Genomic DNA, 13,242 nt, shown 5'->3' on the forward strand with positions numbered 1-13,242 from the left:
AGCTTCATCACTGCAATAGAATGCTGTGGTAGGCTTAAGCATAAATACTATGAAGAAATCTGGAAATATTTTTGTGAAATAACATAGAGGGGGAAATATAGAACCAGAAAAAAGAGTATTCTCTAAGATTATTGTAGGAAAAACACTTACACAAAAAATAGGAATAAATGAGTAAAAACTAATGAAAGTTGGACCAGAGAAAGTAAGTGATCCTTTTAGTGGAGATTTTAATAGAAATTCATTCATTCAAAAGTAATTAATCACCAAATATGTTTAATTAGTTTTGGAGATACTTAAAGATAATCTCATAATATATTTTAATATAATATTTGACATTCAAAAAGCACTTTGATACTATACAATACTATTACATTTTACAGAAAAGGCATTCTGATAGAGGGGAAAAGCTTCTTTCTATACATAGAGTAAGAAAAGTTCTGAATTTGAATACCACCTTGTACATTTATTAACTAAGTGATTGTGTATAAGTCACTTAACCACTTCAAGCCACAGTTTCTTCTTCTGTACAATGGGACTAATACAGTGGCAACCTCACCGGATTTTCATGAACATCATATGAGACCTTGTTGCATATTATAAAAAGCTATATACATTTCCATTTGAACTTAAACTCCACCATATGAGGTGGCAATATGGAAACTCCAAACATTTTCATTTCCATTTTGCAGATGAGGAAACTGTAGTTCAACAAGTTAAGATATTTGACTAAAGTGATGCAGTTAATGGCAAAGGTCTGATTGTGAGGTATAAGTCTAGTGTTCTTTCTACTATGTGATATTTTCTCTTTGCCTCAGCTGGGAGTTAATCCTCACTGTTTTCCCCTTTCTCTGAATTCTTATACACAATTTAGTGTCTCAATTATTTCTTCATTAGTTTATTTCTACCTAATCAATCAAAATAATATTATGTTTAAATACATTTTAGGTTTTCCTAGAATCATAATGTTCTTACAGATTTTCTCTCTCAAATTAGTTAGCTGAATGAGTTGGTTGATATTTTGACATAGGTTATTTTCAAATATATATTTGAGGGTAGCTAGGTTACTCAGTGGGTTAAGGGCCAGGCCTAGAGAAGAGAATTCCTGGGTTCAAATCTGACCTCACACACTTTCTAGCTATATGACCCTTGGAAAGTTTCTGAACTCCCATTGCCTAGCCCTTACCACTCTTCTGCCTTGGAGCCAATACACAGGATTGATTCTAAGAGAAAGGTAAGGGTTTTAAAAAAGGTTTAAACAATTGATCCAAAAAAGTGGGGTTGTATTATTTTATACCTTTTCACTTATTTTTAGTTGTCTGTTTCAGGGTTGAATTGTGTACAATCTTTAAAACATGGTTTGCATTTCGGTTCTTTAAGGATTTTAAAAGAACTTTTGCAATTGATCACAGTTTTGACTAACAATGAAGAATACTTACTGCATCTTTCCCTTTCATCATGCATTCCTCCTTTTGCAAGGCTGTGCTCGGCCAATGTATCTGAAATGAAATACATAATAATGAGCTGTTATATAAAGTACATAAAAATTAAAATCATATTGAAATAGCTTTACTTCTAATTTTTCTAATAGCCATCATTTACGTAATTGAAGAACATTTTAGCTCTAAAGCTTTTCAGGATAAATAAATTTATTTTGTCCCATCTTTGCTATATCCTGAAGGTCTCTTGTCTGATGATATCATCTATAAGAATTTCAATATCTACTTCAAAACTGTTATGTTGATAATAAAAGATATTTTGGGGAAGCAGATAATTATGCCAGGGCCAGTAACCTCCAAGTCACAGACACTGACTGACAGGACTCAGTGAGAAGGGAGGGGGTAGGACACTCCTGGCTCTCAAACCCCTCCCCCCAAACAGTTGGTTTCAGTTGGAAAAATGGAGACAAACTGAAGGTTCTTTAAGTAAGTTTCTGCTATGGCTAATCTCTAATGATGTTCCCCTTTCTTTAAGTTATATTCCCTTCAGGTCTGATAGAGGGCTGAATAGTAATTAATTATCTAAATGTTGTGAGCAGAGATGGATATGATCTTCTTAAACAGACAGCCGACAGGATTCAAGTTAGATGACCAGACTTGAACAGTGAGAATCCCCAAATAATTCCCAGGCACAGATATTGAAGGTAAAGCTTATATTAAGAAGGAAGGGAAAAGCTAGAGGGAGTAATAGGTTTTAAATAAGGAAAAGGTAACCCTGACCTATTAGGTTGAAGCTGCCCTTCCCTTCCACAGGAGGAGGTGAAGGGCACTTGGCTAAACTGGCTCTCTTGTTAATAATGAATATTTCTAATCTCTAAATCACTAAATAGTTGTTGTATTGATGTTGGTAAAGATTAACGCTACAAAGCAGGCTAACCCCTGAGTAAAAACCAGGATGGCTTTGCCACAATGGCCACTCAGGTGAACCCCCCAAGTCAGGAGCAGTAAGCAGTGATCCGCTCACCTCAACCCCCAGAAAGCAACTGTCTCAATCCTTCTCAACTGTCCCCTCACCCAAAGTTCTCCAGGGGGGGTCCCCTGGGATTCTGGGTGAGGCTGACCCTGTATTTTGCAGGGATTCCATGCTGCCATCTCTACATAAGAGTAATTTCCCCCTTTTCTAGTGGGAATTTCCACTGGAAATTCTGCAGGCTTAAGATATTGCAGCACAGTTTACCCTGTCTACACTAAACCTGAATTACTTCCTAAATGTCTTATTCCTAACCCCTTAACAGTCTTGCTATGCTATGGCTTATTATACTATCTACCCATATCTAAGGAAGGAAAAAGGAAAGTTTAAACAAGGGAAAAATGTGTTTTGGTATAAAATACACACATCATAACAAATGTAACAGAATATCACAAACAGAAAATCAAAACTTCAACAATTATAAGTTGCAATCACTATCCCTAAAGCATGCAATGCAAACATCTTTGAAACACATTCAACAGCAAAAATGTAACAACACATCATGCTTCTACAAGGAACATGGTAAAACTCTATAAGTAAAATGTCAGAGAACTAAGTTTCCATGTTAGTACCTTACTTAAGCTAAGTTAGTGGTATTAATAATCCTAAGTACTAAGTCATTAGTATATTAATTTTATTTTGTTAGCTATAAGTATCTGCAAACTATATACATTACTTATTCTTATAGACTATAGTGACTCTCCCTGACTAAGTCTGTATTTCAAAGATCCCTCAAGCTACCTTTTCCTAAGGTATTAGTAATTCTATACTATGGGTTAGTAATTATAATACAGGCTATCCACAATGCCTATTTACAGATGGAAGTTACCTTGATGTCTACCAAATCAAAAAACAAACAATGGATCTTTTGATATGTTAGAGATCCTAGGATACCCTTCCAGTATATACAGCTACTCACATGTAATATGTACAATATTATGTATAATATATATGTACAAAAGAGATTCTCATTTATCTACATGAGTTCTTTATCCAAAGGTGAACAGTTTGTGTTGTGTTCAATGAACTAAAGAGTACTGATGCATGCACATACTTACCCCTTACTGCACGGATCTTCTGGCCCACTGGAGAACCACAATTCTCCTTGTGTAGCCTATGTAGTGTGGCATGCAAACTACCATGTGATGTCTCATATGTGCAATGTGTGTTTATAACATGACATTGCCACTCCACGTAATTTCTTCTTTCCAGTCCTCTTCCTGCACAGTATTTAATAAAGATTACAAAACTCTTGTGATTGTCCATTCCTTTCTGCCACCTCTGCTGTGAAGTTCTGCAGCTTGTAGCTTCTATGTTCTTCATTTCTTCATCTGTACCACATGCATACTTGTCTGTCGTCTATCATCTTGTTGGGTGGTTGGCTTGTCACCTTAATCAGGAACATTAGTTGTTGTGATGTAATTGTATTAACTTTTTGTTGGTTTTGTGTTGCAAAAAAAATTATGCAGGTTTTTTCGGTCTTTTCCTTTTTAAGATTTCAAGCAGTTCATTCATTTTCAACAGTCCCGTCTGTTTGCTGTGGATCTGGCAGTGCATTCATTTCATGTTGCTCTAAATCAGGAGGTTCTTCATGGTGTTCTTCAGGTACAGCATGTTCTTTTACAGGTTTCACATGTGTGACACGGAACCAAGGGTCTCTGTTCTCAACTTTCATACAAGTTGGGCTAGTCAATAGCACCTGGAAAGGCCCAAACCATTTAAGGTCTAGAACAGATTTTCTTGTAAATGTCCTTATGTAGACCATGTCTCCCGGTTTAAGCTGATGTAAGCTAAAATCTAAAGGAACTCTCTAGGTTAACAAGCCAAGTTTGGGCAATTCATCCAGTCTCTTCTTTAAAGTTTTTATATATCTAAATAGCTGCCACTCAGCTCCAATGTGTGACAAGAGAGCTGACTTCTGGGATGAACTATGCTATGGAGTATGCCCATACAGAAGTTCATACGGTGACAATCTTGTGTCACTACAAGGTTGACTTCTTAAATAAAAAAGAACAATGGGGAGTGCTTGTACCTATTTCAGATGGCTTTCAGAACACACTTTCCCAATCAGAGTTTTAATTCTCTTATTGCAGACTTTGATTTGCCCTGAGGATGAGGGGTGATAGACTTCTCTTTATCCCCAAGGTCTTATAAATCTCATTCCAGATGTTTTGGGAAAAGTGTGACCCATGGTCCGAATCAATCATAGCTGGTACAGAGAATCTCAGAACTATCTCTCTCAGAAGTGTCTTCACCACAAAGGCTGCGTCGTTTTTCTTTGCAGAGAACACTTCTGGCCATCGAGTCAACCTGTCAATGATGACTAGGGCATATTTGTAAACTTGTCAATTGGGCATTGATATATAATCAATCTGCAAGCACTCAAACAGGGTATATGCCAATTGTCTGCCTCCTAGTCCCTTAATTCTGGTCATGTCCTGGTTGTACTGCAAGCAAACCTTGCATTTCTGGCATGTTCTAATTGCACACATGGATATGGCAGGAGCTATCCAGTGTCTTTGAATACCATCCACCAGGGATTGGGTCCCATAATGGCCTTTGGCATGCAATGCATTGCATAGGGTAGTATATAAAGATCTTGGAAGAATGGGTTTGTCCTCACTACAAAACCATGTACCTCTCACTAATTTGGCCCTAGATTTTCTACCCAGTGCTTCACTTCCCTCGGGGAGTATGCCTGTTTTAGATCTGCTTCATCCACCAAGGAGAAGTTCAGCACATGGATAGGACCGAATTGGGCACTGAATTTGGCGGTTATATCTGCCCTCCTGTTTCCTAATGAGACTTCATCCACACCCTTTTGATGTGATCTTCAATGCATCACTGCCACTTCCTTAGGTAACTGGACAGCTTTCAGGAGTTGGTTTATAAGGCTCCCATAGGCTATCTCCTTCCCACCAACAGTTACATATCCCCGATATTTCCAAATTTGGCCTGTACAATGGACTACATTAAAAGCATATTACTGCCGGTCCAAACTTTCAACCTTTGACCCTGGCCAATTTCTAAAGCTCTGGTGAGACTCAGGAGCACTCATGGACTTATGTAGAGCTGCATACCATAAAGTCTCATCTTGAGTTACTACAGCTGCACCTGTATACCGTTCCTCATCTACCACAAATGCAGAACCATTGGTAAACAAAGTCAGATTGGAAGAGGCCAAAGGAATATCGGTCAGGTCATCTCTAGTTTTCTGAACTATGTCCAAGGTTTCTGCGCAGCTATGGATGTGTTCCCCTTCTAATGGTAAGTCTGGCATTAGTGTGGCTGGGTTGATCTCCTTTAAACAATGGAAAGTTAGTTTCTCATTCCCCAGCAACACAATTTGATAATGGGATAAGCATTGGGATGTAAATGCTTGCAGGTTGTTGTTTTTCAAGATGGTATCTATTTGATGAGGGAGTACAACATAATCCTGCATCCCAAAACCAGATCTGAAGATTTCTTAACCACTAGGGCAGCAGCTGCAATTGCTCTCATACAAGGTGGCACCCCCCTAGCCACAAAATCTAGCTGGGAGGTGTAATAGGCTGTTGGTCTGAACTGATCCCCAAGAGTCTGCATAAATACAGCACTAGCTATTCCCTTGTCCTCATGCACAAACAGGTGAAACGGTTTTTCATGGTCAGGAATTCCAAGTGCAGGACTAGACAACACAGCTGTTTTCAGTTTTTCTATCACATGCTTGTGCTCCTGTGAAGTTTTAAAGGTTCTGAGACAGTGTTCCTAGTCATGCCTGTCAGAGGTTTTGAGATCAGACTATAACCAGGTATGCACTGCCTACAGTAACCCATGATACCTAATATTGCACGGAGCTGCTTCTTGGTCTTAGGCATGCACAGCTTCTGTGTATGTGCAACTCTCTTTTGGAAAATCTGTCTTATACCCTTCTCCAACACAAAGCCAAGGTACTCAACACTGGGCAAAACCCACTGAATCTAATTTTTTGAAATCTTGTGTAACCTTTTGCATAGCTCTTGCAACAGATATCTGCTGTCTCTTTGACACACTCGAGCACTTGGTGACATAAGCAAAAGGTCATCCACATAATGCACTAGCTTGCTCTCAGTGAATATGATGGACTCAAGATCTCTTTGCAGGATCTGGCAAAAGATATTTGAACTTTCTGTGAAACCCTGTGGAATTCTAGTCCAACAGACTTGCTTGCACTCCCAGGAAAATACAAAAATCTTCTGACTGGACTCATGCAGGGGTACAGTAAAATATGCACAGCACAGGTCCATGACTGTGAACCAGGCTGCATTACTTGGAATCTCAGCAGTGATATTTGCCGGGCTAGGTACCACTGCATGTCCCTTCTTAACAAAGTTGTTTACTGCTCTCAGATCCTGCACAAAACGCCATTGTGTCTTGCCATTTCAATCTTTCTTTGGCTTCTTAATGGGCAAAATAGGTGTGTTGTACTTGGATATAATATAGACCAAAATGCCTTGTTCCAGGAGACTTTGGATAATGGGCCTGATATCCTCTGTGGCCTCTTTGCTCAACCTATACTGAGGGATTCTAGCTGGAGTACCCTCTTTCACCTCGATCTTAACAGGGGTAGCAGATTTCAAAAGTCCCATATTGGTTGAATACTTAGCCCAAACTGCTTCTAGAATATCTTTCGGTATTTCAAAGATACTCCCCATATGTTGTTCCTCCTCATCAACCTCCACTTGCCCTAGGAATAGCAAGGGATGGTGTTTGAGTGACTGTTTGGGTAAGTATAGGGATATCTGGCCTGACCTATCACACTGGCTAGTGGTACCTACATAACAATACTAATGATTTCTGAATCTTCATCTTCAATCTCTTATTGATAGCCCTGGGCCTCTAGGTTTAGCTGTTAAATATCTCCATCTGTATGTCTTGTGGACATTTTGTATTCGTGTAAGGATGGAATTTTGAAAAAAGGAGATGGAACCAAAGGAGGAGAAGACAGTTTCTGGCAGTTGAAACCAGCAGGGGACTCTGGGAATTTCTCCCGGGAGGAGGGAGGAAGGTGGGCTTTCAGTTGGGGGCTAGGAGGAGTGTCCTAGAAAGGCAGAAAACCCAGTTCTGATCCAGTTCGGAGGCATGTAGGACTGTAAAAGCATATCTGGAATCCATGAAAATGTTCATCTGTTTGCTTTTCCCAATTTGAAGAACTCTTGTTAGACTTAAGATCTCTGCCACTTGTGAACACAGAGTTTTTGGCAAGGATACATACCATAGCATATCTGTTTGTGTTACAACAGCTGCTTCTGTGTATCATTCCCCTTCAAACATGTATGAATATCCGCAGGTGTACATGTTTAGTTCTGTGTTTTCTAGGGGAGTATCCCTGAAATCCTCCCTAGTTTTTTGCACTAGTTCTAATGTGTCTTGGCAGCTGTGGACTGGCTTTCCTTTCATTGGCAAATCTGGGATCAGGGTGGCTGAGTTAAGCTCTTTGCAAAGTTTCAAGGTTTTGTTCTTGTTGCCTAATAACACAATTTCATATTGGGATAGTCTTTGAGATGTAAATACTTGTAAATTGTTGTTTTTAACATGTTTTCTATTTGATGTGTGGAATACACTATTAGCTTGCATCCAAGAACCAGTTCAGATTACTTTTTTATCATGAGGGCAACTGTGGCTATTGCTCGGAGGCACTGAGCCATTCCTCTAGCTAACTGAGAGCTATAATAAGACATGGGTCTGAATTGTTGTCCTAGGGTTTGTACCAATACTTCAATGCTACTCCTTTGTCCTTGTGGACAAAAAGATGAAATTCTTTGGAGTAGTCTGGAATTTTGAGAGCAGGTAATGTAACTATTTCAGTTTTTAGGTTTTCTATTGCATAGAGGTGTTCCCTTATGAGGTTCAGAGGCTCTCAGACTGTTTTCCTGGTTAAATCTGTTAAAGGTTTAGATATTATACTGTACCCAGGAACCCACTGGTTACAGAATCCTGTCACTCCTAAAATTGCATATAGCTGCTTTTTGGTTGTTTGATTACACAGCTTTTGAATGTCTGCTACCCTTTTCTTGGAAAATTTTCTCGAGCCATTTTCAAAGGCAACCTCTAGATACTCTAACTCTGGCATCACCCACTGCAATTTTGCTTTTAATACATTGTGCCCTTTCTTACAGAGTTCTTGCAAAAGGATTTTATTGTCTCTGGCACAATTTTGAGTTTGGGGACGTTAAAAGTATATCATAGACATAGTTTAATAGTTTGTTTTCTTTGAATATGATGGTTTCCTGGTCCCTTTTTAGGATTTTGCAGAACAATGACCCAGCATCTCAGAAGGCTTATGGCATTCTTTGCCACATGAGCTGGGCATTTTTCCAGATGTAGTCAAAGATCTTTTAATAGGGCTTATTGAGGGGTATCGAAAAATAGGCACTATAGAGGTCAATGATATCTGTAATTGCTAAGGATTTCAGAGATTATAGCAGAGGGGCTTGACATCACTGCATGGCACTTATTTACAATGTTGTTTATTGCCCTCGAATCCTGGATGGATCTTCATTGAATTTTTCCCTGGGCATCTAATTTTGCCTTTTTTGATGGGCAGGATAGTGGTAGTATACTGTGAGAGAGTTGGCATCAGTATGTTTTGATCGAGAAGGCTTTGTGTGATTGGTGTCATAACCTCAACAGCTTCTTTACTCAATTTTTACTGCAGTATTCTTGGAGGAGTACCCTCTTTGACCTCTATCTTCACAGGGGTTGCTGACTTTAAAATCTCTATGTCTCTGAAATGTTTTGCCCAAACCTCTTCATGAATATCCTTGGGCAGTGATGGGAAAACTTTTTAAAGAGGGGGCCAAAAGAAAGGAAATGCTCATCTGTCAGTCTTTGTCTAAGGCAACTCTTTCTAAGTTTCATTGTATTGTATCTTACTAATTGTATTTATCAAATTAGGAATAATGTCAATTGGCCAGATAGAAAATTTCAGGGGCTGCATCTGGCTCATGGGCCATAGTTTGCCCATCACTGTCCTTAGGGATTTCAAAGTTAGTTACTTCATTGAGTTCTTTCTCATCATCCTTCAATTGCCTGAGGAATGAGGATGATGTTTAAGAGATTGCTTTGGTAGATGTAGGAAGATTTATCCTGATTGGTCACATTGTATAGTCACCCCAATTTTGCACAAAATAATCTTGCCCCAAAAGGTTTGAGGGGCATACAGGAATTAAGAGAAAAGTGTGATCTATGGTGAGAGGACTGAGCTTTACCATCTTTTATTTCAATTTTGGGACCCTCTATGTTTTCCCAGTTTCCTGTTTCACTTCGACCGAACCTATAAGGTTTGATCCATAATCAAACTCCTTGTTTCCCCCCCCAAAAAATATGCCTCATTGCTTGGCCATTCTTCTATTGATGCCATCACTAACATACAATTCATGAAACTGGATGTATTTTTTTACTCTTCCCTCTTTCTTATCACTTATATCTAACAACTGACATATTTAAAAATTGCTAGGTTGTATATATTTTGCCTCCTCCATATGTCATATTCATCTCCTCTTCTCAACTTCATCTGCAATCACTCTTGAACCATCCTACATCTCTAGCAACTATTTTAAAGGATTACTAATTGGTCTTCATACTGCCAATCTTTTCCTAATCCAGTTCCTTCTAGGTTTCAGTGACATTTTCCCCCTCTGGTTCTCTTCTAATCTCTCTGCTCCATATCAGTGAATTTCCCTATTTCTCTGAATTTATCTCACCTCCTCATATTTAATAATCATAGAATTGGAATCAGTACTAGACGTATGATTTCATTATTTTAAAGAGATCTTAGGTAGGAATGTTATATCAATGCAACTACTTTCTCTGAATCTACAAGTTTTAGAGTGTTATGAATATACTGAGGGGTTGCTGGATAGTGGCAAAAAAGCCTAATAACTGTCACATACTAATTCCATGTCACTGGCAGTTCTCTTACATATTTTCATGATTTCTAGGCCAGTTCTCTAGCCACCATGAAGGCATTATTTGCCTCTCTTCACATATTAATGTATATGTAAATATAAATTATTTGTATTCATGTTTTCCACTTCAAGGGAAAAGAATAACCTCTTAAATAATGGAGTCAGTAATAGATATAGAGAGGAGGAGAGGGGGAAACAGAAGGGAAGAGAAAGAGAGAGAGAGAGAGAGAGAGAGAGAGAGAGAGAGAGAGAGAGAGAGAGAGAGATCAGTTTTAATAACCCTGGCAACTAACAGGCCCAAACAAATAAGAGGCCTTAATAAATGTTTGTTTATTACTCCATCAGTCTATAAATCAAGCATCACATTCCCATGAACTCTACCAAGAACTTAAGCTCTCATTGTTACCTTCTTTGTCTGACTTTCTTGCATGATTTAACATATAAATTTCATTCAGAAATTGTGCATTATTTGTTTCCCATCTGTTCATATTTATTTCCAAGTAGTAGTAAACTCCTTGAGAAGAGAGACTTTTTGTCATAATTTTTAAGTATCTAGCTGGAAAACTTTTACAAATTTTTAAGATTCTAGTTAGAAAAATAGAAAACAATCAAATAAATATTTTTGACTACATCATTTCTTTTAAAATATTTTATTCTTCTTCAATTACATGTAAAAACAATTTTATTTAAAAAAATTTTTGAGTTACAAATTCTCTTCCTTCTTCTCTCTTCACAACCTCCCAAACTTCCTATCAGTGTGAGATGGTAAGCAATCTTATACCTTAGATTTTATATGTGTATTCATGTTTTTAATTTGATTGATTTATTTCTGATGTATCTTCATATTCCAAATTTTTCATCATTTCTATTTCCTTTTATTCTTAATTCTTATTTTAATCACTGTTGTACAAAGCAGAAAAGAATAACATTTTGTAGGTTGTCCAGGCACTACAAATGGACAATCATCTATCCCTAGAATTGAATAGGAGAAAAGAGCAGGCTGGATTACATTGGAACATTGATCTGTATTTTCAGTAAATGAGAACTAGTCCTTGTCACCAAAAAATAAAAAAATAAAAAAGAAGTCTTTTTGGCACAAATATTTTTCTGCTCATGGTATTTGATTCCAATTAATGGCACACTGAAATTTAAAGAATTAGAATTATGAATAACACAAAAAAAGATGTTTTTAGTCCTTACAGGTAAGTGCTAATGTCTTCTCTGAGATTATATTAAATCTATTTTGTATATATTTGGATTGGAATGTGACTTAACAAGATGGCTTACTAGACATTCTGGTTCTCATTACATTTCAACCTTTCCAAAACAGGACTTATGTGCCAGAGACAAAACAACTTTATTTGTCTAAGTTAGTTCCACAGGTGAAAACACCAAAAACCTTAAGAAAATAACCAAATGAACTAATAGCTGAAAAGTCTAATTCTTTTCCTTACCTAAGACACAGCCTCAGGACTCATCTTCCACTAGTTTACACACTCTTACAGTCTTCAGAAGCCAAACCAAAGGAGTATAAGAGAACTCACCTTTACCACCATTTCCCCTACTCTATGGCAGGAAAACTGAAAAAGCAGAAGCTTATATAATGTAATAGAACTCAGCACTGTTTCTTCTTTTATCCTGTGCTGAAGGAAATAAAAAGGCAAGGCACATGGTCTGGCCAGGATAGTGGCAACATTTGGTACTCCAGCAGAGCTCATTCAAGACACCATTGAGTATGGTAGACCACTAAGACTGAGAGAAAAGGACTCCGATCAATCTGGGACAATTCCCCCCTACCCCCCACCGCCAGAAGTCTTTTTGGAGCAGTTACTATGGTAAATGGAAAGTGAATTTTCTATGAGAGAAAGCTGAAAAAATTTTGAGGTGAAGGTCTGGAGTAACTATCATAAAAGGAGAAGGGATCAGAAAGTTAATAATAAATTATTTTAAGGGGGAAAATGTCAGAAATTATCAATGATCTCAGAACAAAGAAGACTCCATAAAAGAAAGCTCAAAAATAGAGGAAAGGTATTTATAAGAGAACAGAAGATGTCCTCCACACCACCTAAAAGAGAGAAGCATAGAAAGAAGATGGAAGGAAGGAGGGAAGGAAGGAAGGAAGGAAGGAAGGAAGGAAGGAAGGAAGGAAGGAAGGAAGGAAGGAAGGAAGGAAGGAAAGTCATTGAAAAATGTTTTTATAAATGCATAGAAGAAAACAGAAATATGGTGCAAGTGATTATATACAGGTAGGATAGCTTTGAATGTAACAGACTGAATTTATTAGATACTTGAAAAGAGAAGCATGCTGTTCATAAGAGATCCACAGTTTCATTTGCAAACCCATGCTCCAAAGCATATATGGAAGTACTCATTTTAATTAATGTTAAGATCCTCTTTTAAATGGGAAAATAAAGATATAGAACAAAATTCAGTAACAACTAGATACTGAATAACACTGGGTGTCTGGGAGACCTGAGTTCAAATCCCAATTCATACACTTACTAGCTCTATGAACCTGGGCAAGTTATTTAACTTCTGTCTGTCTCAGTTATTTCAACCATAAATGAGCATAATAGCATCAGCTTCCAGAACTGTGAGGATCAAATGAGAAAACATATGTGAGAAGTTTAGTACAGTGCCTGAACATATTTGTCATTTAATAAAGGTTTGTTTCTTCTCTCACTTCCTACGTGCCTTTACACCATTAAGATTGCCTTTTTTTTATTTGTATACACTTAAATGTGAACATATTATTTCGTTTAGATCAAGAATTTCTTTTTTTTGCCTTTGTATCAACAATACCTAGCACCATAATGGCAAATCTATGGCACACATGCCAGTGGGGGGG

The 13,242-nt window shown here is 37.7% G+C and overlaps 1 protein-coding gene across 1 annotated transcript in view; it reads right to left on the reverse strand.

Annotated features, from left to right (window-relative positions):
• SEMA3E (semaphorin 3E) overlaps nt 1-13,242 on the reverse strand; it is a 385,477-nt gene that overhangs the window by 135,659 nt on the left and 236,576 nt on the right. The window contains exon 9 of the mRNA XM_044679056.1: nt 1,437-1,496. Within this exon, the coding sequence (XP_044534991.1) occupies nt 1,437-1,496 (60 nt within the window). The remainder of the gene's footprint in view (nt 1-1,436; nt 1,497-13,242) is intronic.

Source organism: Gracilinanus agilis, chromosome 5 (assembly GCF_016433145.1).
Source record: "Gracilinanus agilis isolate LMUSP501 chromosome 5, AgileGrace, whole genome shotgun sequence".
NCBI lineage: Eukaryota > Metazoa > Chordata > Mammalia > Didelphimorphia > Didelphidae > Gracilinanus > Gracilinanus agilis.